The sequence below is a fragment of the Neomonachus schauinslandi genome, chromosome 9, assembly GCF_002201575.2.
Source record: "Neomonachus schauinslandi chromosome 9, ASM220157v2, whole genome shotgun sequence".
Classification (NCBI taxonomy): domain Eukaryota; kingdom Metazoa; phylum Chordata; class Mammalia; order Carnivora; family Phocidae; genus Neomonachus; species Neomonachus schauinslandi.
In genome coordinates this window covers 68,602,194-68,629,177 of record NC_058411.1, presented here as the reverse complement: position 1 = coordinate 68,629,177, position 26,984 = coordinate 68,602,194, and the positions used below count along the sequence as shown (strand labels likewise).

At 31.0% G+C, this 26,984-nt stretch overlaps 1 protein-coding gene across 5 annotated transcripts in view; it reads right to left on the bottom strand.

Annotated features, from left to right (window-relative positions):
• Positions 1-26,984, bottom strand: part of NOVA1 (NOVA alternative splicing regulator 1) — a 150,695-nt gene that overhangs the window by 15,495 nt on the left and 108,216 nt on the right. For 3 of the 5 annotated variants that reach the window (XM_021695457.1, XM_044917988.1, XM_044917989.1), the window contains exons 3-4: positions 24,273-24,439; positions 14,060-14,131 (exon numbers count right to left, since the gene is read on the bottom strand). In XM_021695457.1, the coding sequence (XP_021551132.1) occupies positions 14,060-14,131; positions 24,273-24,439 (239 nt within the window). The remainder of the gene's footprint in view (positions 1-14,059; positions 14,132-24,272; positions 24,440-26,984) is intronic. The other 2 variants (XM_021695458.1, XM_044917990.1) reach the window with 1 other exon arrangement.

The window sequence follows — 26,984 nt, the reverse complement described above, 5'->3', positions numbered from 1 at the left end:
TTCATGTTGCCCCTTCAAGTATTATTAAAAGTTTTTTTTTTCTTTTGATCACTGCTGCATATTTTAAAGGCATATCACATCACATTCCAGAGAGGGATACACTTAGGTATAAGAAAAATAGGAAAAATCAATTTTTTATAGGTAAGAACAAGGAAAAGAGAAGCACTTTAAACTACTTCTGTTATGTTGAGATGCTAAGCACTCTAGACATAATTATGTCAAAAAAAGAAAAAATACTAGAAATCAAATAATTATAAAGAAAACACAAGGGTTGTAAATGATAAAACATTTTAGGGCAGCCTATTATTTACAAATGAAAATAATTTCGAGCACTGTCATCTTAATGCTTACTAAACTATATTTTACTAAAATGAGGTTAAATTTCTGGAAGTCCTATTTGTCATCATTGTCCATGTGTCAAATTATCAAAAGTCTCTTAGAAATCATTATTATTATTGCTGTTATTATTTTAAAGCATCTCTTCTTTGACCAGCTCTTTCAGAGTATATATAATAAGATAAATGTTTAGTGCTCTTAATTCTGATTAGTGAAAAAATGTATTTGAAATATTTGGGGTTTTAATATGAAAACTAATGTTTTTAATTTAATATCTTAAAAGGCTATAATGTCAATTTAAAAAGTAAAAAATGTAGGGGCTGTGTTCATGGAAGCGGATGATGAAAAGTGATGAGAGATAAGGATAGAGGAAATCAAGAATTCTATTTTGGATATTTTAAGTTTGAAATCCCCATCAGACATCTAAGTGTTGATACCGAGCAGGTGATTGGCTATGGGTCTGGAGATCAAAGGAAATTTGAAAGTTAACATAGAGATAGTTATTTTATTTTATTTATTTATTTATTTTATTTTTTTAAAGATTTTATTTATTTATTTAATTGACACAGAGAGAGAGAGAGAGACACAGCGTGAGGGGGAACACAAGTAGGGGGAGTGGGAGAGGGAGAAGCAGGCTTCTGGCTGAGCAGGGAGCCCGATGCGGGGCTCGATCCCAGGACCCCAGGATCATGACCTGAGCCGAAGGCAGTCGCTTAACCAACTGAGCCACCCAGGCGCCCCGAGATAGCTATTTTAAAGCAACAGGAATGGATAGGGTAGTCTAGGGGACCACAAAAGTGAATAAACAATTCATTAAATAGTGAACAGTAAAGAACTGTGTTTGACAAGAAAATATTAAACTGCTAAAATCAATCAAAGATATTCAAGGTAATCAGCAAAATTAATCACTAAAAAGAAGTGAACCGGGAACGGTCTATTAATCTCTTTCTTTTAAAAAATGTGTGCCAGTATACACTGCTTTTGGAAATCACACTGTAGTATACATTAAGTTATAAAATGAGCATAATCTTTACCTTAGTTTCTCTCCTTTTGTGATCCTTCTGGGAAATAACCCAAAACACAGAAAATATATACACAGAACAGTGCTTAGGCACTACATGCAATTATAAAGGAGTGTGTAAAATAGAGGCGCCTGGGTGGCTCAGTCATTAAGCGCCTGCCTTCGGCTTGGGTCATGACCCCGGGGTCCTGGGATAGAGCCCCGCATCAGGCTCTTTGCTCGGCGGGAGCCTGCTTCTCCCTCTCCCTCTGCCTGCCACTCCCCCTGCTTGTGCTCTCTCTCTTTGTCAAATACATAAATAAAATTTTAAAAAATAACTGTGTGGAAAATAACACAAAATTCTAAAATATATATAAATATGTATGTAGATTTTGGATTAAGTAGTGTAAAATTATATGCAGGTAAAACTGAAATGAAGGGAATAATAAAAAGATCGAATTTCAGGTGAGCTTTTTTTTCCCTTACCATATAAACTTTGTCTTATTTTAATATTTTAAAAGCAGTGTAACAAAAGGAAATAAAAAAATTACTCCCAAATTAGGCACTGAATAAATAAATCGTGCAAAAGCAGAATAATTTGTTTAAAATAGTTTTAGTACATTTCCGGTATTTACTACATAATTATTTATTTAGTGCCTATTGTGTGCCAAGCACTGTTCCAGATGTTGGGAATTTTATAGAAGTAAATAAAACGGATAAGATCTCACTTTATGAAGCTTACAGTCAGGTGGTATCATAAGGACTACTAATTATTTAAATTTATATTATAAAATTAGTTGAGAAATGACATGAGATTTAAAATATACTTTTAAATTTTAAAATAAGGAAATTTAAAATTATAGTTTTAAATAAGAATCATGTAATTAAAATAAATGCCTGTTTATGAAAACTACAAAGGTAATTTTGGAATTTAAAGCATTTTAAAATTCTGAGTTTATTCATAGATTGACTTGATACTCTACAACGTAACCAAACTAATTAGATATTTTTAGAAGTAAATGTCTCAACTATGTTTGAAAATCAATCTCTACTTAAACTTACGTAACTAGATAATTAACTATAAAGAAACCTTTCACAATTTGGGTTTTAAATTTTGTTTTTACAAATTTTTGATTAAGCCATTTTTACCCTTAAAATTAAATACTGTTACTTAATTGAAAAGATTGATGTGCCATATTTTTACATGACTTAAGATATTATTGAAGCAAATATAGGTGCTTGTAGGCATTTTAGATTTACTAATCAAGCTCATACAACATTTCTTATATTTAATTTTACCAACAATTTTTCTGAAGCCAATACTTTTTTTAAAATAATACATGTTTGCATTTCAGTATCTTACTAGTAAAGTTTGATAATTTACTATCACAAATGACCATTGTTAAGAAAATGAAAATTTCATAAATTATTCGTATTTAATTAACACGGGATAAACAAACAGATATTAACTAAATAAAAGGCTACAGAAGAATGTCTGTAATTTAACAAACTGTATTATTAGTCACAAAGCTAATCTTTTTCCCTATATATGGATTGAAGTAGTTCACTTCTAATATTTAATGAACCATAAATAAAGATACATTAATTTTATAATTTCTATTATTTTGCTAGAAACAATTTGCAGTTAATGAAATAGAACATTTCCTTTTCCAAAAATATTTTTAAAGAGTAACTTAAAAAACTGTATCATCTAATTGAAGAAAAAAAAACAGCTAAACAAACACTTAAAAAATGAATTGTAAAGATACTAGGTTTAGAAGAAAAGATGTAAAAGATCAACTTATTATCTCCTAGAATGTTCCCTAATCACAGACAAAAAAAAATTAGAAAAGTCAACAATGAGAAACAATTTTTTATTCTATAGTGAGCAGGAGTCAAATTCTCTCAACCGGTAAAACTACTCTTATCTTAAAGAAAATGCAAAGACATTCATTACTACTTCTAAGCATTTTAAAAAGAAAATAAAAAGGTTGAAAATAAACTTGATAACTACCCCTTTTATTTGAAAGATTAGAAAAAATTCTATTGAACTGTACACTCCCCTCCCCCCCACACACACAGAGCAAGAAGACTAATACATGTCTGGAGCAAAGAGCATTCAGGGTTTTGGTTATATAAACACATGTATAATGTTCTGTCTTGAGAACATACTGTGGTATAAGAACTACTACAGCCACTGCAAGGAAAACGTTGATGAAATACACAAACCACCTTTACCTAGTAGGTAGTCCGGAAAGACCAGAGTATTGCAAGTCTGCCTATTTAGGAGCCAATGCCTGATTTATTTATGGTATGTAAAATAAGCAACGTTACAGAGTGACTATTTCATTCTTTTTCCCTGTAGATTACCACTTTCTTCAATCAAAATAACTGAAAAGCCCTAGACTTTCCATAAACATTAATATATCTTCATATGAAATCATACCTTCAAAGGGGACTTTAAGGTCATATAATCTGGTATTTACCATATGGTGCATTATGAAAATATAAATTATGTCCTTTCAGCAGCAATTTTTGTCCTCAGGCAGATCCTCTGATTCCCATCACTGGGTAAAAACACACTATCTACAGCATAGCAAACTAACAAACTTAGAAGTTGGCAATGGAATGAATATGGTCAGGAAACACTCATTTAACCCTTTTCCATAATTTTGGGCATGAATATTATTGCTAAATAATCTTAAAAAATACTACTGTAATCTGTATATAAAAATCTCCAAGGTAAGAGAACTCCCGACCATACCTGGGAATTGTCAAAGACTACTAATGCTATCTGAAAAGATAATCATCCTTTATAATAATGACCTTTCACAGATTTAAATTGTACTAGTTAGTAAACTCTACTGTTCTCAATGCTAAACCGAACACCTACCCTTCAACTTCTGCACAAATCAAATATTTTTCTTTAATATTTTTTCAAATAAAGTGTGTTATCTCATGACAGAAGTTTTGATAAATTAAAGTTCGAGAGAAGAAACAGTGTTAATATAGTACACAATCATCATCATTTTAGTCAACTAATTTGCAGTTTTCATATAGTAAACAGCCTCAGAAAACATTTCTCTATTCTTTAAATATACATGTCCAATCTTGTGCTAGACCTATTAAATAAATACCCCCATAGGTGATTTTGATGTGAAGCTAGGAATGAGAACCTTTGATGGATTAATTAAGAAAGAATGAAGAAAAATATTACAAATATTACACAATTTAATTTGACATAACTTTAAAATATGAAACAGTTGTCATTTCCTTTGCTAGTTAATAAGTGCCTTCTCTAGGCCTGAAACTTCTCTCTTGTGACCCTTCTTGAAACTCCTCAATAAAGCATTCCACGACTATAAAAAGGAGGAGCCCAGTAGCTCAAATAAATATATAATGTCAAAGACGGTCCAATCTTCCTCTTGGGAAATTCCCTCTTTATACCACAACTGAAGCCATTATTTTCTCCATCTTGTTTTACATTCTCTTAGTTAACATTTTAAAAACAAAGTAGAGAGATAAACAAAATAAGTTGATAATGTCTTGTCATCACCCTGATGATACATGAACACAAGATGTTTTTTGACTATTAAACATAGGGCCATATGTTTCTTACCAACTTCATATTCTTTAGATAATATATTATGAACACTATTCTAGGCCATTTTATGGGGCTCTAACTCATTATTTTTAATAGCTTCACCACATAATATTCTGCAATACTATAATTTATTCACTCTCCTGTTAAAGAGGTCAGGCTGTTTCCTAACTTTTGCCATTGCAAATAATATTGTGATATACACCCTTTGTCCCTATATTCCTGTGTATTGGTGCATTAAGTTTTACCGGATAGAATCTCAAAAGCTGCAATTTTATAGCATTTCTTTCATCAACATTGTATAAGAATGATTATTTTCTATATCTGTGCCAGCACTTTTTTTTTTTAAGATTTTATTTATTTATTAGACAGAGAGAGAGAGAAAGCACAAGCAGCGGGAGTGGCAGGCAGAGGGAGAAGCAGGCTCCCTGCTGAGCAAGGAGCCTGATGCAGGACTCGATCCCAGGACCCTGGGATTATGACCTGAGCCGAAGGCAGACGCTTAACGGACTGAGCCACCCAGGCGTCCCATGTGCTAGCACTTTTAAATTTATAAATACATATGCACACACATACACACATATTTTTGTGTTCCCAAAATATGTGTATTAGTAACACACATAGAATTTTATCTATTTGTTAAAAAAAAAAAGTATAATGTTGTGATGTTGATTCATATTTCCCTGATGCCTAGTATGTTCATTGGATATCTCCATTTCTTTTTCCGTAAAGTGCTTTTTCATAAACTTGGCCTGTTTTTCTCCTTTTTTTCCCCCTATATAGGAGTTCTCTGTAGAGTTACTAATTCATTGTCATGTGTGCAATGTATATTTTTTCAAGGATACTGTCATTTTTGCTTATTAATGGTGTATTCTGCTATACCAAAAATATAAAGTATTTATATTCCAAATCTTAACCTATTCCTTTGTTTTGTGTTTTCTTCTTGCTTAAGAAAGTCATCCTCAACTTAATTTCACACACTTTAATTTACAGTTTCAATCTTGAATGCATTGAGATTTATTTTTGCATATTGTACAGGGTGGAGGTCTAAATTTATTTTCTTTCAGGTGAGTAGTCAAGTGTACCAGCACCATTTATTAAATAAAACATCCTTTTCTAAAATGAATTAAAATGACACTTAAATATTACTCTGGACCAGGCAGCGTTCTAAACACTTTTCATGTATTCATTCATTTAAGAATCATGCAACCCTATGAGCTAGGCACTATTATTATTCACATTTTGCATTGAGAAACACACATGGCAAAGTTAAGAATGTTTCCTCAAATCAGAAAATTAGGAAGTGGCAAAGATTTGATTTGAAGCCAGGAATAATGACTCCAGATCACAGTTCTCTTAACGCCTAAGTGATACTACCTTTCTTAATGTATAATAAAATAAATTTTCATATATACTTGGATTTCTGAAATCTCTATTATGTTTCACTGACTATATCTGTTTGTGTTAGTACCACATTCCTTTTATTATGATAGCTTTATAGTAAATTTTAATACTGAGTGAAGTATGTCATCCCACAAAATATTATTTTTCTTGATACTCTTATTAATAGCCTTACGGTAATTCTTAGGCACTTATTTTTCATATGGATATTAAAATCACTTGCCTTTGTTTCTCTCTCAAAACCAAAAAAATTTGGGAGAAAATTAAAACTACATTTGCGTTTTAATTTAAAAGTATTGATATTTCTATATTAAACTGTCTCTTCCAAAATTATTTTAAGTCTTCATTAAGGAAGTGTTTTATGTACTTATCTGAAAATTGTACATTCCCTTGATAGGGATTCTACGCTTTTTTGGTTCAGTTTATTCTTGGGAAGTCTTGAAGATTTTGATATGTATATGACATTCACTAAGAAACTGCACTCAAATATTAGCTATTTTTTAATATTAGCATTTCATAAGGCTCTTCCTAGTAGTAAGCAAATTACATAAACTCTCAGGTATATAATAAAATCAATACGTTCACTTAAAAAGGACATTTGGATTTCACTATTTTTCTAGAACTTTCTTAAATACACTTCTAAAGAACACTATCTTGACATCTCACACACATACACACACATGCTGAAGGAAATGAAATTAATTTTGATATTTTGGTGGAGAACTGTAATTCTTGAGACAAGAGATAAGAGCTTGACTGGCTTTCACACTGTGTTCTGAGTAAAACAAGTCTAATGAAGAAGGCTATATCCCTTTAACTTAACCTTTTTATTCAATACAGAAACACATAAATACAGAGAACAAACTGGTGTTGCCAGAAAGGAAGGGAGGAAGGATAGGTGAAATAGGTGGAGAGGATAAAGAGTTACAGACTTCCAGTTATAAAATAAATAAGTCACAGAGATGAAAAGTACAGCATAGGGAATAGGGTCAATAATATTATAATAACGGTATGTGGTGACAGAAAGTAACTACACTTTTCATAGAATTGTTGAATCACCATGTTGCACACCTAAAACTAATTTAACATTGTATGTCAACCAAACTTAATTAATAAGAATTTAAAAAAAAAAAAACCTTTATCCAGTTGGTTTATATTTTTAGAGAACTTATGTTCAAAATTTCATTTGAAGAGATTTTCAAAAATAAAGTTTTAAACATACAGGCTGTAAGCCTATTCTTCCTCCTAATACTAGTCATTCAACAAATATTTATTGAGAACTTATTATGTTCCAGATTACTGCTTCTGATAGATGAGAGAATAAAACAAAGATCCTTGTAATCATGCAACTTACTTTCTAGGAAAGTGAGAGAGACGACACACAGTAAATATGACAATACACAAAGTATATGGTATTCTATGAGGTGATGGAAAAAAAAAAACAGGAATACTGGGAGCAGGGGGAGGTCAGTTTGCAGTATTATATGGGGTAGTCAGGTAGGCCTTATAGAGAAGGTTTAATCTGAACTAAAACTTGAGGGCTATTAAGGTGTTAGTCAAGTAGATCTCAGAGATAAAATAATTTCATGCAGAAAGAAAAGCAAGAGCTAAATACTGAGGCGAGAGCATGTCTAATGCCTGCAATGAAAAGCAAGCAGGTCAATTTGGCTGGGGCGGAATGAGTAGGGAGGTGAGGTAGGAAATGAAGTGAAAGAGGTAATGTGGCGAGGGCCAGATCTTGCATGTTAATGGGTGTCACTTTGGGGATTTTGGTTTTTACTGAGTGAAATGGGAAATGATTATAGGTACAGGCAAAGGAAAAAAAATCTGACACATTTTAAAAGAAATACAGACTTTATGGAGAACAGACTTTTGGAGAGCAAGGGTAGAAAGGCAGGAAACCCTATATGGAAGCTGTTGCAATAATTCAGACTTGGCTAGGGTAGCAGCAGATGTAATGAGAAGTGATTAAGATTCTACATCCTTTAGTAAAGGTAGAGTCACAATTGTTTCTTATAGGAACTGGACTTGGAATACAAAAGAAAAGAGATGAGGGTGAATCCAAGATTTCTGTTCTGAGCAAGTGGATGTACGGTGCTGTCTTCTACTGAGATGGTAAAGGCTGATATAGATGGAACAGGTTTGGGGTAGTTTTTTGGATTGTTGAATCTGAGAGGTCTATTAGATATGCAAATGGAAACTGCTGCACAGGAAACTGAATATAGTCTATAGTTTCACTGTCAAATCTGGATTAGAGATAAGTATGAACCCAAGTTATGTGGAACCTGAATCATACAATTTTAAGGGATATCTTTGGGAAATACATTCAAAATTATGAACATAAAATTAGGTACAGTGTCTTGTAGTAAGCTTGAGGTGAGAAATCTTAAGGCTTAAGCTTCATTGGTTCATAGCAAACCTGTCTCACACTAAAGACATAAATTTTGCAGATTGTCAGCATATGAAAGACATGGTATTAGATAAGGAGAAAGAAAAGTATAAATCCAGAAGTCATTTCAAGTATTAAGATGTGGAGCACTCCAGACATTAAGTGGGATGAGGGAAGGAACTAGCAAAGGATTTTGAGACAAAGCACATGGTATGATGCAGAAGACAAATCATGAGTGTGCAGTATCCTGGACGCCAAGTAAAGAAGACATACCAAGGAAATGGAAGTGATAAATTATGACAAATACTGCTGATAGGCCAAGTAACATGTGCACTGAGAACAGACAACTGGAATTAGCAATGTGGTCATCACTGATGTCCTTGGCAAACACAGTGTTGGTGGAATGGTGGAGGAAAAAATCTTGCTGGAGTGGATTTAGAAAGAATGGGAAGAGAGATATTAGAAAACAGTAGAGAAAATTTATGAATTTTGCTACAGAGGAGTATAAGGAGGGGGCAATGTACTGTATAGTGACTAACATGACATAATAAAAAAATATAATAAAATAAAATCCATCAAGCTAAGCACAACTAAGCAAGCCACAAAAAAAAAAAAAAAAAAAAGGAGAGGGGCATTAGTTGATGTCAGGAGTGGGATTGAAAGAAGTTTTGTTTTGTCTTTTAAGATGGGAGAAAAAACAGATATATGTATGCTGGTGGGAATGATTCCACAGAGACAAAAAACTTGAAAGATAAAGGAGAAAAAAGGAACTGCTGAAGGGATGCCCTTGAGTAAAGGAAGAAGGATGAGATCTAATGTATAACTGAAATTACTGGCTTTAGGTTGGAGAAGGTAAGATAACAGAAGAAAATGTAGAATATGTGGGTAAAATACTGGCTCAGTGAAGTAGGAAGTAAGGTCATCAGTTGGGAGTGAGGAGGGAATAAGAGATATTGGAGGGTTTGATCTCTGCCTCCTTGATGCTACTTTTTGTGCAATTCTCTCCATTTGAATGTGGGTGAAAATTGTGACTTGATTCTAATCAACAGAATGTGTCAAAAAGATGGAATGTCAGTACTGTGATTAAGTTATGTTGTATGGCAAAGGAGGTGAGAAGTCGCTTCTATGATTAGGTTCAATATATAAGACTCCATCTTGCTAGCACACACTGGAGAAAGATTCTCCTGCTGGCTTTGCAAGATGCAAAAAGCCATCGTGCAAAGTGCCCACTGGAGAGAGAGTCATACTGCCTGGAACTTGGGCAGCCTCTAGAATCTGATGGTTGCCTCTTGCCAACAGACAGTTAAGAAGTCAGCACCCTCAGCCATACAACTGCAAGGAACTGAATGCTGCCATCAACCTGGATCCCCTTAGAAGGGGATTAGGCTCCAGTCAAGTTTCTAGATGAGAATGCACTCCATCCGATACTTTGATTGCAGTTTTGTGAGACCACGAACAGAGAACCTGGTGAAGCAGTGCCTGGATTCTTGACTACGGAAAGTGTAAGATAATAAATGGGTGCTGTTTGAACCACTGCGTAATTTGTTACACAGCAAAAGAAAACTAATACAGGGGTTGAAAGAAGAGAACTTATGAAATAGCCATCTAGAAAGTAAAAAAGTGAAAGGGCTTATGACTGGAAGAATTAAAGGTCCATTTGAGATCTACAGCCATGAATTTAAAGAAAGACCAGCTGAGTTTTACCTGTGTTTTCCTGTAACCACAGCAAGGGTGCTATATATGAGTTACCTATTTTCATGTTTTATTATATTTTGGTATATAATTTCAAATTCATCAGTCAGTAAGTAAATGTCTATAAAGCACATATTTCTGCAATCATTATTTTTCCTTTTTCTCTTCATGAAATTTGAGAAGAATCCCAGGAGAGGTAAGAACCAGGAACCTAAAATTAAAGCTGGAATTTAATTTTTGGCACCATTGACTGATTAACAAAACCATTTTGTTGAATTTTGAAGTAACTGAAAAATTTAGTATCAATAACTTAGAACTGATGACCAAACCCAACTAATTGTTTTTTATTTTGTGTTTTAAGGGTTTTGAAAACACATTGCTTAAAGAATCTAATTATATTTATTATATCTTTATATTTGCTTCATAGTTAAAATTCCACATGTAAGAAATTTCAAAGTTGCACCTTGCAATATGCGACACATGCAAAAAACAGTCCAAGTTGGAAAACTATTAGCCCTACTAACTTTTCTTTCTCATTAGGGAAATAACAGCAATTTGCTTTATCATTACACAACATACAACTTAGTACTCTCACTAGTGAAGAAAATAACTGTAGAGTAGTTTAAACTATCTAGAAAAAGAATAGAGAGACTTCGATTACAGAAATATTTTGGAGTTAAAAAAGCAGCAAGCAACACTAGTATCTTAGAATTCTTAGAATTCTTCAGTTTCAAAAGCTCTATGCTATGCTATTTACCATCTTAAAGAATATTCTTTCTTTTTCATATCACTTGGAAGATACTTCAGAACAAAATAAATTAAATAAACAGAACCTAACACTTATGGTTAACATTACATTCTAGATACTGTACTGTTCAAGAACAATGAATTTATTTCATTCTTTAACCCTATGAGATGCTACTATTTGGATTTCATAAAAGGGAAAACTGAAACCCCATTTACTCAGCAAGTAAGTGCCAGAACAAGGATTTGATCATAGGCAATTTGGCACCAGTCTTGACTTATAACCACCATTCCTTAGGACTTCTCATATGATAGTCCTTCAATTTTCAGGGGGAAATTATTATAGACCAACAACACTGTAGATATAGTCTGCCTCTCTGACCTGTGGAAATAGTCTGGCCTGTAGAAACATGAGGGTAGAAAAAGTAAAATTTAGTATGTACTGAAACACGTAATCATTTTTAAAAGAATAGAACAAGTTTTTAATGTTGAAACTGCAATAAAACTTACTCCTTGGTGTATTTTCTGTGCTTCTTACTTTTGGGTTTTCTGAATATTAATAGTCCCTTAGCCCTTTTTATCACATTAATGTGATAATGTGACATCACTGTAACATAGATAAACTATTCTGGAAATGGAACTCAATCATAACTCCTTTAACTGTTATTGATGAAAATAACACAAACAGTTGTCTGGGCATATTTTATATTGGTTTATAAAAGTTCACAAGGAGAAAGTTTATAGTTTTAACAGCAGAGGGTATCATATTAGCTGTAACACATGAAAATGATTCTCTTATAGGTTTAAAAGTTCATTTTAATTATGGAGATTTTAATATGATCATATTAGAACCCTTTTTTCTATCTTGGTTACCCTTACAGATCTAAGCTAATATAGAGTGAATTTGAATTCACTGGGAAATACGGAGGGAATAAAATGATCACAAAATACTAATAACATAAGGATGGATGATGACTACAATTCCTTTAATAAACTTAAAAATCTTGTTTTGTTCTTCTTGTATATCTTGCCTCATGTTATCCAGGAGATATTATGCTTGTTTGTATAAAAACAGAAGAAACCAGAATATAAATAAAATATATTTAACAACTATAACTGAGTATAGTGGACAAAGTACAAAACCACAAAGATTTATTATTTCAAATATTAGAAAAAGAATTGGTAGAAGTGGATATAGTAACATATCTAGAGGGCAAAAATATTACCAGACTTCAACATATAAACTAGCCTTTTTAAGAAATCATTTAATAAAAATTCACATGTTCATATGAAATAAATAAAAGAAAATACAAATCTAACTTCAAAGACAAAATTACTGAGATAGTTTTTCTTTCCAGATCCAAGATTTTTTACATTGTTCGTTGAGAAAAATCATTAGTTTTGTTTTTATTGCTGCTGCACTCATTTGTCTTGTTTTTGTTTGGAAAGGAAAGAATGATAAAGTACAAGAGAAATATTTAAAAAATAAAGTTAGTTGTTGTCCCAATAGTTTTCTATATCATGTGGCTAAAGTTCACTTAAGAGATAAGGTATATAGAGTAAAAATGTATAAACACTTTTTTTAACCTCATGCATTAATATTACAAGCTTTGTTCCCACTTTATGTCATACCATTTCCTTCAACGAGAGGTGCTGGGATTCATCACTAGAGATATATGTAGTATTTTAACCAAGTTATTGGGACTAAAATGTGAATATTACAGTTTTGTCTAAAGGGAATGCTACTGCATAAAATGAAAATCAAGCTCCTACTATAGAATAACATCGTACCCTATGTTAGTTTTGCTTCCAGTTATTATTTTAACATTTTTCCTGAGGTTGCAAAAGTATTAGACTCAATAACTAAGCGAAATAATTCTGACAGCCTTATATTAGATTACATGCAAAAGGCACATTTAATATAGTTAGCAAATATAGTTCAAAGTTAATAATTTATTGGTCAACTATATGAAAAATATATTAAAAAGATAAGCTTTTGTTTAATAATTGAATAATCCCATAAGGCCTTGTATTAGTGGAAAAGTAGAAATATTAAAGAAAATAACATCTCTCACCTAAATGAAGCTCAACTCAGACAAAATGAAAATGTGTTTAATCATTTTAATGAATATATTTTCAACATTTGTCAAGTACAGTATGGCTCTGTTTTACATAAGATATTTTAGATGAATTATTTAAATGTGCCAAAAATAACTACATTTGAAAAATGACCTACAAATATTCAGTACCAAAACAATCATCAAATCAAACTAATATATATCTAATTGCAAAGTCTGCCACTCCACTAAAGAAAATGGTCATATTAAATTAGAAGACTATACCATTTCCTAAGTTGTAAAACAGAAATAAAATTATCACAAACACCAATTTTCAGTTACTTTTAGATTGCTAGAAATGTTTTTCATTGAAAGTTGAAAATTGTTTACACAGTAAGGTATGTCTGAAATAAAAAATGAATGAAAATGCATTCACTTTTAAAGATATACCTTTGCTCAATAAATCATATTTATACATTTTTTTACATATATGATATTCTTAACTTATATACCAATAATCCTAGGAAGAACCAATAATGGAGATTATAAACAATGACTCAATAAATAACACGCAGAGCTCCAGAAAGTCATAATTTTAAGGGAAAAACCCCAAATTCGAGGCATCTACCATCTGAATATATTTTTGTTATCTAAAGTTAAAAAACTGCATATAAATATTCAGGAATAATCAATCTTTCTTTCTCAGGTTATTTGGAATCTGACCATGGTGCACATATGTGAATGAACGAATACATCCTTAACCCACCATTATCCTTCTCTCCAGTGTGCAGGCAATCACCCGTGAAAAGTATGGTGTAGATGACAGGATGATACTGTACCTGATTAGCTCTGGAGGTGGTCATGGGGTCAGATGGAGAGGACTTGGTGGTAGTTGGGGAAGATGGCAATGTCTGGGAACAAAGCAGTTCAGGAGCAAATCAACCTTTAAAAGCCTTAAACTGATCATTTAAATAAAACAAAATAAAATAAAATGTAATATAACGAGAACAAAATCCTAGGAACAAATTTTTCTCCTACTCATTCAAATTTAATGGAATTTAAGATCAACTAAGTAACTAATGCATGTAAATATGCATGCATAAGCATGTAAAAATAAATTCATGACTTGAAATCATGATGGTGACAGATACAAAATCCACATGAGCATTAAAGGCATCCTGACCATATTCATGAATAGTAGTCTCTTTTCTTTCCCTCTTGTTTGCTTGGGGGAAAAGAGATGTCAAACAAAAATTCAAGAAATTCAATGAGTAAGACTGAAAGAGTCCTTTTCCTATCAATGAATACAGCCGGGGATTGGAAGAAGTGGTGAAATGAAGTTTACTTTGGTATAAAAGCATCCACCTACTTAATATGTTGAACATCACCAACAAGTTGATTCCACATGAATTTAGGGATCCATACTTAAAAGCAACTAAATTTGCAGTTCTGAGTTCTTAAATCACATTATCTTCTAAAATATTAATTTTTAACAAATTTAGAGCCCGTCTGAAAATGTAAACATTAACCTCATATTAATAAACAAGTAACTAATACATTTTAACAAATTGCCATAATATTTTTATCATTTCTGTTGAAGACTAAAAATTTAATATAGATGTATTGTAGCATTATCAGCCTGTGTTGAATATAAGCACAAAAATATTAGGAATCATATTTATTGTTCACTTCATTCCGAAATGCTTCTACATACTATATATAAAATATGTTGTATGAGACCATAATATACTTGTTGAATAATCCATTAATATATTTTAAAAACTTCTCAAGTCTAATAGAATAACCTTGAAGTGTAAGATGTTAAACTTTTCTCTTTTTAAAAAAATATATTTTCACTTAGCAAACAGCATTGCTTAAGTAGCTCTCTCAATAGATAATATTTCCTAATAGGTGAAATGGGGTAGTTTTATAATAAGACACAATTCTATGTGGACATTTTGTTTTATATTAATAAATATGCATGAAAATTACTCAGATATGAGCAAAAGCATAACTTTAAAGGTTCAGCAGTGTCAGGAAAAGCAGATAAAATTACTTCATAAAATCACATTTCTTCATTTGAGATTTCAAAAGTTCTGATTTGGGTGGAACAAAGCAGTTAAGCATAAAAGAAAGGATAGGAAATTCACAGGCTTCTACTTAACTTACTGTTCTCCAGTAACAAAGTACGATTGGTTCTAACATCAAATCATGTTATAAATAGTCCACTCCTCAAGTGATTCCTGGTTCTTCTAAGTTAAAACCTAAAATACTTTGAGGAAAACTACACTTCATGTTGAGTTATACCAAGGTTTTTGTTCAATCATATTTAAAAAGGGGGCAGGAGCTACATTCAGAAGTAAAACCTCATAAAAGAAGAAACAAAATCTTCAAATCCTTTGTTTTCTGTTTTCACTCTTTGTAATAAATTCCGCCATTTCTCCAGAGAGACTTTCATTTTCAGTTATTAAAAATTGCTCTAATATTTTCTTTTCATGCAATTCTATGCTGGAACATATATTATTGACTTCAGGTTACTATATGATGAATAGTAAAGATTTTATTTTCCCACCTCTGGTTATGATTGTTATTACAGAGAATTCCTGGGAGTAGTTAACATACATTTAAAAATCTGTTCTGTACTTATCTCAGATTATGAGGTTGCTGATGAACAGACGTGAAATAAATATAGAGGTCATTTCTCCCCAAATAGGTTAGAATTTAAGTTCATTAAACTACAGAAGCACTAAGTATGTGTTGGAGTCTTGTATTTCCATCAGGGTAAAATCAACCTGAAGTACCACAGGTTCACAAGGACATCCACCTTGCCCTGGATATGAATTCTCAATAAGGTACCAAAACACTGCAAAGAATGATGTGGAAAAAGTAGTAATATCAAGTGGCTCAGAATTTGTAGTCACTTAGATTAATATTATCTTCTGTTAGTTTATTCAATCCCTTTCTTTTTGCTTGGCATATATATGAAATATTGGACATGTATTATTAGTAACTGATACAACTCATAGTTACATCATTGCCCTTAATAATTCTGATGCTATTTATTTCTCACAGAAACAAAAAACAGTAACTTTAAACTTCAGGAAAAATATTAATGTGTCTAAATCATTAAAATTTGCTTATCAAATATCATAATCTGATAAGAAATTAAAGTTTAATATTTCAAATAAACTGGTGAAAATCATATAAATTTGAGCTTCAAGGGATAAGATTATCAAAATATCACAATAAATTGTTTCTAAATATATTTTCTTCATTTAAATTCCTAGAATAATGAGTACATAATGAAATAAACACATAATGAGTTTTGTAGCTATTATTCACATAGATAGTTTAAACACAAAATGTCTCCTCCCTTTGCCAACTTAAGTTATAACAATAAAAAGATTCCAGAAAGTTTTCATTTTGGTTGATTTCGTAAAGTACTAGCTACAAAAAATTGTTCTAACAAATAGATAAATGTAAATATATTAAAATAATGCCTTTAATTAAAAATGTTTATTAATTAGATTAATGAAACAGCTTTGGTAGTTTTCTTAACAACAGAAATAGAACCAAAGAATCCATAAGAAATATTTCAATGTACAATGTAAGTGTATGATATGTTTGTTTCCCTATATTTTATAAACAAAACATTTACTTCTACTTACTACACAGATTTAAAATTTAGTGGTTTCAAGTTAAAAATCATTTAGTAAAATTTCTGTTACACATCATGAAGATGTAACTGACTGAATATCCATATAAGCAACAGTATATTAAAATATTTATTATAAAAAACATGAACAAAGGACACTCTCCTCTAAAAATGCTTTCTTTACATTTATGAAATAGTGATTGTGAAGGACAGTCATTTTTTAAGCACAATTTTATCTTTCAAATGGAAAGGTATAATATGTTTTTATTTACACGAATTGACTAGCTGTTTAAGAATTCTGCTTTAAAGATTGAAGGCTGAATTACTTGTTGCAGAAAAATTTAAAGTATTTTACAATTTCAAAATAGTGGGTCCTTTGAAATAGTTTTAAAATATTCATGATTTAACAATAGACATTTAGTTAAAATGTAGATATAATTAGGCTTCTGGGAATAAGAACTAGAAAGTAATTACAAATTGTAAAATGCATTCTTGTTAACAAGTGACAGTTTTGCTGGACCAGAAAATATTACTATAAATAAACTCTAATATACATAGCTTATCTCCAAGCAAATCTACAGTAACAGAGTGTCAAGAACCTCTGATATTTATAGATATAGTGAGAACAGCAGTAAACAACAAATCTCAATTGTAATTCAAAATCTATTACTAGCTGAGTAATATTACTCAAGTAATCTCCTTCCCAAACCTGTGTTTTGAGTTCTGTTAAATAAATCTGTATAGTGCTCTATTAAAAAAGAAAAGATAAAATATGTGAATATGTAACTGTCATCTTTGGTTTTTCATTGTGACAAGTATCCTCCCCTTCTTCCAATGTCTGAACTACCTGGAACCCCTCAGCACTAATATAAACTCATGTTGTCCAATTTACACAGGTCTTTCAGAATTTATTCTTATTCCATAGCTTATTTTCCTCATAATTGCTGTCCTGTACCTTTATCCTTTTCTTCAATCCTTCAATCCCATGTGTTTTATCTACTTTTCAACTGATAGTCTTCATTACCTGAAAGAAATCATGATTTTTCAGAATGAACTTCCTTACTACAATTGACTACATTTGAACTTTTTCCATTTTCCAAACTACCTTTTTTCTCCATCTTCTTATTCTTTTCATTATAGACAAAACTGTATACTCAGACCTCCCATCCTTCATAAGTTAGGACCTTAACACCCTAAATATTAACTTTCTACCACTCCTGAGACATCTTGTACCCTCACAGTAATCTCATTTCTAATTTCTCTGCCATTTCAAGCTCCTTTTTATTCTTTAACACAAGCCACTCCCTCTTGAGTGGCAGGGGTTATGTGAGCCTCCCTTATCTAACTTGTATTTTACTCCTTTGTATATCCAAAATTCCAAATCAGCATTTCTACCCTTCATACCATTTTTTCTCCTTACCTAACTGGACTGTTAACTTTTAGGAAATAATATTAGTAGGAAATAATGACTTTGCTTTCACCATGTGATTAACACTAGCTTTTAAATCACCAATAATTTTCTATTTAAAAAAATTTTTCTTGTATTTTTCTCTGGGTATTTGATCCTTTTTAGCAACTTAAACTTTCCCTCCTTATTTTATCACAGGGAGTATTACTGATTTCCTTTTTATCTTTATGATTAATAAAGAGCACTTGCTAAGAACCAGGTATAGTTCTACTCAGTTAATACGATATCCCTATGAAATAGATTATTACTAGTCCCATGTTATAGGTAAAGAAGTTGAGGTACAGAGAAGCAAAACAACTCACTCAAAGGTACGTAGCTGGTCAAAAAAAGAGCCAGGAATTGAACCTGGGCAGTCCTGCTCCAGATCCTATGCACTTAACTATACTATACTATAATGCCTATGACATACTTTTTTCTGGTAACTGCTTCTTTATCTCATTTTTTGCTTTCTTTCTCTTCTCCTACTATGAAGATGGTAAGTGAAATTATCGCCTTGAATGTAATTAAGGATCTGTATTTTCAGTTTTACATTCTCACCTGTACTTCTATAAAAGACTACTTCAAGAGAAAAGCATACTAACTTACAACTTATTCAATCTGTCTGCAACACATGAAAATATTATCTCAAACAGGCACCTAACTAAAATTCACTTACTGCTTTCTAGGCTTCACCATTCTGCTTGGCTCAAAGCCATATATAATAATTTTTCATTCTTTTCTCACCATTTTGGAACTACAATAAATCAGTCTCAAAGCCTTACAGATTTTACTTCGAAATATCTTTCAACTTCAGGTATTTGTCTCAACTTCACTACCAAAAGAGATTAGGTGTTTGTCATCTTCTTAAAATATTGCATAGTCTCTTAACTTTACCCTGACCCAAGACATTCTATTTTAAATGAGGTTCTCTTCTTGGATAAACTTATTCCAGACACTGAAAAGTCCGCAAAGAGAGACATCTATTGGATTTCGTTTTATCAGCATTGCTCAAAATTGGAGGCCATATAGCCCAGCGTTAAGATCAATTACCAGTTACATTTCCTTGGGTAAGTTACTCAATTCCTTTAAACATCAGCTTCCATAAGTATAACATGGATTCTGTACTCTTTCCCTGCTTCATAGGTTTTTGTGAAGATGGATAAAACGTGAGACTACATGTAAAGTGCATAGCACAACGGCTGGCACAGAAACAATAAACACCGTAGATAGCATTATTATAATATTACTCATCCTTCATTCTTGACCACCAAACCTTTATTTATTTAGCCTGACAAAGCTTAACATTCCTTAGATTTGTGAGTGTTACATGAAAGAAGTTTAGAAAATATTAACTTACAAACTTTCAAACCTAAAGATCTGCATAGGAGATCACTCAGCTAATTGTCATAGTTCTCTTCTCCAACCAATAGTTGAACCTACAGGCAGCCTAAGAGTCGGTCTGGATTTTTATCACAGAAGGTAACAAAATGCAGAGGTGCCTCCTTTTGTTCTAACTTTCCAGAGAAATTAAAAGAGCTCTTTTGGGAAATATTAGGAAGTATCCATAGTCTACAGAATGCCCCTCGACCAGACACCCAAGGCTCTTTATTATCTGGTCCCACCCTATCTAACATTAATTTCCTCTAAACTCCAACCCAAATGTTTCATTTCCATCACAAAAGTCTCCTTACTATTCAACCATTATATCTTTCTCCTCAAATCCATATTGTTTCACATGCCTAAAATAACTTTTTCTTTCTTCTCCTTTAATTAGGAAATTCCTATATACTCTTCAAGGCCCAGTTCAAATCTTCGCCCATTTTATAAGACCAAATGTCACTCCTGCCTACATTTGTTTCACACGACTCTGAACTTTTATAGTACATTGTTTATATTGTACTTTAGGTATATAATACGGTTTGACATTTTTATAAGTTATTTTAATCATTTATGATCTCTCCCAAACTAGTTTTAGAGAGCAAGGGCTATAATTTAATATATCCCGCAATTCAGGAAGAAGGAATTTAATAAATTCATGACAGAATGGATGAATAGTGAACACATTATGTGCTATTTTTGCCAATTTTTCATGACAGAAGTAAAATTTTTTGACGGAGTTAAGATTTCTTATATCTTCATTTGATTTTTTTAAATATAAGAGAATGCTCTAAATGCCTATAATTGCTTTGCTCTTAATGTGGCTTTTCTTAAAAATACATTTGAGCCAAAAGGGAAAAAAAACTGCTGAAAATCTGTAACAGACAAAAGAAGTTAACAAATGCTAACTATATTACTGGTTTGCAGTTCCTACCTTGTTTTAGGGTTTATTGTATTGACTCATTATGTACAGACAACTATATTTAGAGAAGGATTTGAGGGACTTAAAAGAAGAAAAGTTTCAATAATCCTAGGAGGGGAAAAAAGTATCATGCTCAAAATACAAAAAGGTGGAAATGGGTAAATGTGTATTAAATAATCTGGGCTAAAGACGTGCTCCAGAAATGAGTTCAGAACTTCTACAAACAGGGTTTAAATTATTTGAAGATCACTGAATGTCTCTGTTATTTGTGTGTCCTAAAGATAAAAAATAGTATGTTCCATGCTATAATTAATGTTTAACTTTGGTTTATTGGCTCTTGCTGTATATCAATTTCTTAGTATACTGACTTGTAAAATAAGCACAGTGATATTAGGTACTTAATAATCATAATAATAATCTTAATAATCCTAATAAGGTTATAGAACAAAGACTACAATATTTTGATTATTCAATACTGTTAATTATTATTACTATTATCATTTGAATATATAAAGTATTGGAATCCCTCTATTAGCAAATAAATATTTTTAAAATAAAACAATAACAACGAAAAACATTTGAGAGGGAACAACATCTAATATCTGAAGTTGGATGTAAGGCTGTCATGCTAGATTTCATCATTCCACTATATGAAAGACCTGCAAGATCAGTTTGCACTATTTTCCTAAGAAACTATATTTGTTTGAGCACTCATTCACTCAATAAGGATAGGTTTCATTTGGGCAGAATATTCTGGTTCATGCAATTTATTCAGTTACCAACGGTACCTAGATTACATAATTCAGAATATAATATTCTGTTAGAGGTCCATGACATATGGTTTGAAATTAGAACTTTTAAAGCAACTTTTATTTGTTTAGAACTAACTTTGATTTCCTATTTTAAGTCCAAGTTACATACAAATTATACATTTTTAGGAGGCAAGACCTTAAAATTATCAATCATAACAATAGACATGCAGTAATAAACATTAAGAAAATCTATAATTTCATATTCAATATGAATTCATTTCTATGCAGAAGTTATATTTTCTAGCTCTCTCATTTTTTAAAATCCTAATTTTATTCTTTGTACAATTTAACTAAAGGAAATTCTAAAAAGATGTTTTAAAGAAATTGTTTTTAAAATTAACTTCAGGACTAAATAAAGCCCAAAGCAGAGATTAATGTTATCAGTTAAAGGAAAGACCACCATTTAAAAGAAATCTTACTGTGATTCTATGTATTATAATCTACAACATATATAAATATCATATGAAATGTTTTTATATATTCTAGAGCAGTTTATTTTGGACATATTATTTGATAATGGATAACCAGCATTTTCAGAAATAAAATTGTGGTCATTTAAATTTATATGCTTTACTTATTATTTGCAGAATAACCCAACAAAAAATCTTACATTGTTAAAATAGTAAACTTAGAACATAAAAAACTCTGTTGATCAATAATATTTTGGAAATATTTTTGATCTTTTTTCCAGATTTTTCAAGTAAAATTTTCAATTTTTACATTTACAATGAAAGGGTTTAAGGGTTAAATATATTGTCCTACTGGATTTAGTGTACCTGTCTGATAATTTTTTAAAATGATACTCTAATTGCATACATTATTGATTACATGAAAATATTAAAATCAACAATAATTTTAATTCCATCAATATCTACAAGGCTTACAAATGAATGCAAATACACAAAAGTCAATCAATCACTATTTTTTTTAACACTTATCTTGAATTTAAATAACATTATCTGAACAAAGCAAGTAAAAATAAACCAAACATTTTCAAATTCTGGTTTTCATCAATCTATAATGGTACTAGATATGTGGTAGCCTTCAAATTTCATATTGCATAGAGAAAATCAAAATTTTAACAATGATTCATATTCCATTATTTGATGGTACTACCTATTATAAAAATAATAAATAATAATTCATATCATTGTCCTAAATATACCAATGATATCATACTACTCAAACTACATTGTATATTTTACTTTTTAAAAAATCAAGATGTTCACTCATCTCTAAATTTTTGAAGGTTTCTCACAGAAGTTATAAAAGAAAAGAGAGAAGTAATAGGCTGGAGGAAGGCAGAAAGTCAATAAATCCTACACTTTAGGGCCAATTCTGTAAGTTCTTAGCCCTGGGTGATTTTAACCCAGAAGTCTTTAACTAAACTCATAGTTTTAGAATCTGACCACCTCTAGAGTCCTGGGGTCAGTTTTAAAAATATTTCTTGTATTCACTTAGCATAGATAAACTAAACATTTCAAAACTATAAATGGCTGTGAAGAATAAAAAAATCTATTGATGTTTAGAGCTGTAAATTATTTACATTCTGCCATGCATAAATTAAAATATACTTCCTTGAAAAGTTGTAAAGGGTATACAAATTGAACCATTTGACAGTGACAAAGAGTATAAAATGGAATGATTTTATATGGAATAACAGCTACCTGATGTAAACATGGAAAAAAATTTTTAATGGTAATTAATAGAAAATTGAATGTTAGCCTGTAATTTGAAAATATATTACCTAATTATTAATTCCTATGTTTGCGTATGATTAGCAGGCTTATTTTTATCTATATGTTGGTAAAATTATAATATATTCATAACACTGTTTAGTATAAAATTTTTTCTCAATTCAGAAACATGAAATTAATAAGATTTTGAGCTACATTTCAAATTTATTACAATGAATATAAAATTCTGTAAATTAAATATTCTGTGAATTAATGAAGAATAATACATTTCTTTTGAAGCATAGTTTACTGATAATATGATCACAAATGAAGTAGCTGATTATAAAAGGGCAAATGCAGAAACAATAATCATAATCATAAGGCATTAAAAAATTTTGAGAATTTAAGAGTTTATGGGGAAGAATTCATCTAATTTAACATTAAAGAATGTCATTTTTCTCCTACATCATGTCAGCCATTATTCAACCTTAAAAACTCACACTTTTATCAAGTAAAATTTTTGTTACAGAAAAATCTCACACATTAAAAATGAACATTGGCCCTTCATAACATATATATAAATACTACATGTTATACAGAACATAAGAGCTGTTTTCTAACAAAGGACTATTTGCTAGGTATAAAAATCTACTTATACATATTTGTTTATAAAAAAATGTTGAGTATAACAGATTAACAAAACAGGAGTTTATATGCATAATAACTATACTAAAGACTACAAATATCATTAAAATATGGTATTTGAAATTTTGAGGATATAGTTTCATTTCAATTTGTATACTTTATTTAAAAATTGAATGTAATTTTAAATAGATTAAATTCCTATAAATCAATCATATTTGTGCCTATAAATTTTTTAAAAGGCAATCACAAAAGAAATGAGCCACATAATTGCTCCTCAGTGTAACATGTTTTAGTGTTAGTCATTTTTTAATGAGATATTCAATTAATCAATAAATCAACTGATCAATCTAAGGAAGAGACTCTGATAGTCTTTAAGTAAATAAAATGACAACTTTGTTATGTATTAAGCATGCTTAGGAAAAGAAAAACTTTATATGCTAAGATGTTAAAGCTTCTTTTATAAGGAATTCATACTATGCTGTGGATATTTCTCTTTGATTTCCCAACTAAACACTCACTTGTTTGATGCGATCTGGATTAACGGTGGTTTGGGGTTGTAGAATGCTGACTGGTTCTGTCTTGGCCACATTTTGGGGCATTTCTCGAATTTTTTCTGCAATGAATCCATGAACTGCATTCAGTGCTTCAACTGTTCCCTGGATCAAGCATACTCGTTCAGTAGTACCTGTGGATAAAAGATTAATTTTCAGAAAACTTTCCTTCTTATTTTATTATTTTTTTCAAAAAAGCTATGAAATAGGATGATACAGTAAGGCCAATAAAATAATGTAAGATGTAGAACTCTTAATTAATTAGAAATGTTCATTTGAACCAAACAGAGTGAATGCATACATAAATGTTCCTTTCTACCATTTTTTAACCCATTCTTTTCTAATTGTCTCAAAAAGGGCCTTGGGTTTTCCAGTAGAGCCAGAGATCTTAAGAAGTTCTGAGCATATCATTCATTCATTTGACATAAAAAATACTTGCTGAGCACTTATAAAAGGGCTTAGGGTTAAACACTGGTAATACATAGATGAAGATCGATGGATCCAGCTTTCGGAGAGGATATCTTATGGGCGAAAAACTAAACTAACATCAGGCCAGACAATTATACAATTGTATGAAATGAAAAATAATGGACATACCTATATGGATGGCACAAATGGATGATCTAGAGTGAAGAGAGCATTTAAATTGGTGGGTAGAGGAGGTCTTGGAAAGATTACATAGTAGGTAAATTTCTTCATTTCTACCACCCTCTATTCACTTTCCCAGTTCTTCTTTTAATCATAGCAACAACACTACCCGATATTTTATATTTGTTAATTTTTAACTTTGTCACTAGAATGCAAGCTCTCAAAGGATAGTAAATTAGCTTGTTTTGTTTTGTGCTGTAGTTTCCCCAAAGGCTTTAACAGTCCCTGGTACATAACAGGTGCACAATAAATATTTATTAGATAAATGAGTCAACACTGTCTTTATTATGTAATTTTAATAATAAGACAGAATATCAGAGTTAAGAACAAAATTTTAAAAAGCTTATGGGGTGCCTGGGTGATTCAGTTAAGCATCTGACTCGATTTTGGCTCAGGTCATGACCTCAGGGTCATTAAATCAAGTCCCGTGTCAGGCTCCATGCTCAGCGTGGAGTCTGAGTGTCCCTCTCCCTCTCTCTCTCAAATAAATAAATAAATAAATAAAATCTTAAAAAATAGTTCATGAAATTTGAAATTTATGGATAATTGATAAAGATTAATTAATAGTGTTCATTTCACATCTAGTAAATAAAATGTAGATATATGTGAGATATGACTAAAATGAAATTGGTTGGGTCTAATACACAGGTCCTATAACTCATTTTATACACTCTAGATAAACTTTAAGGCAAAAAAAAAAAAAGATTAGTTTTCAGACTATTCTGAGCCTCATTACAGCAGCTTGATATTAAATTCAACATCCCAACATAACACATAATCTTACTTCTCAGAAGTATTTCTTTACTAAACAGTTATAAAAAAACCCAAAATGATTATTTTTAAATTTATAAAATATTTGTTTTTTAATTAATATGAAAACTCCCAAATATTTAACACATTTCTTTTTGGTATTACAGTTTAAAAATTCTAAGCTACTCTATAAAACATTTTTAAAGTACATTTGGAAGGAAAAATTTGCGAAGCTACAAACATTAAAAAGATCATAAGGAGTTTATATTGCTTTAAGGATTAACTGCCTCAATAAACTATTTTTCTAGTAGTTTATAATTTTTAAAAGAACAGTAAAAGATTATCATTCTTACTTCTACAAAAAAGACTTAGATCACAAGAATTTAAAGAGTAATATTATATGGATACACCTAAATTCAATCTTCATATTTTAAACAATGAAGATTCAAGTCAATGAAAAACTAAGTTTCTTAAGTTGTACAAAATATTTCAGTAGAGAGCAAGTATGTCTTTCATCTGTAAAGATGAAGAGAATCTGAAAAATATAATGCGAGTTTGAAGGTTTAATATTTCCTGTTTCTCCTAATCAGCTTTTCTTCATCCTTGTCTACCTTGATGTATCTCTGTGGTTCTTGGGTAAAATGATCTAGTTTATAGGGATATTCTGGGGAAGTCTTTACAAGGTTGTATTAATTGTCCAATAAATGACAAGAAAGTATAATAATAATTGATCAATGTAGCTCATTGCAATATGTTCTCATCTAAGTCAGGAAACAAAATAAAACAGATCAGATTACATTCCTGCTTTTGGAGACAAACACAGAGTGCTCTTTTGGGGATGCCAAAACAGGAAATCAGCTCAACCTCAATAGGGATTGTGAAACAACAACAACAACATGACACTAAGTAACTGAAGAGATTATATAATCCACGTTGCTTTTAAAATTCTAATTTAATTCAGTACATATCATGTCAGACAAAGTAACCCCAACAGAGTGACAACACTCTTTAGAGTATATAGACCAACAGGTAGTAAATGGAAACCACTGAGCCATAAAGAAATACGATTGTCTAAAACTGAATTTCATAGAGCATATAGGAGATAATTTGGAGATAGTTTATAGGTTCAGACTTGCAGTATGTATTCTTTGAGAATTAAATTATATCACTATCATTAGAACTACTCCCACAAAAAAAAAAAAAAAAAGGGAAAAAAGGAGATTGTACATCCACCAATGGGAATTGCTGCAATCCTCAGAAGAGATGCTGTCAAATTCTTCT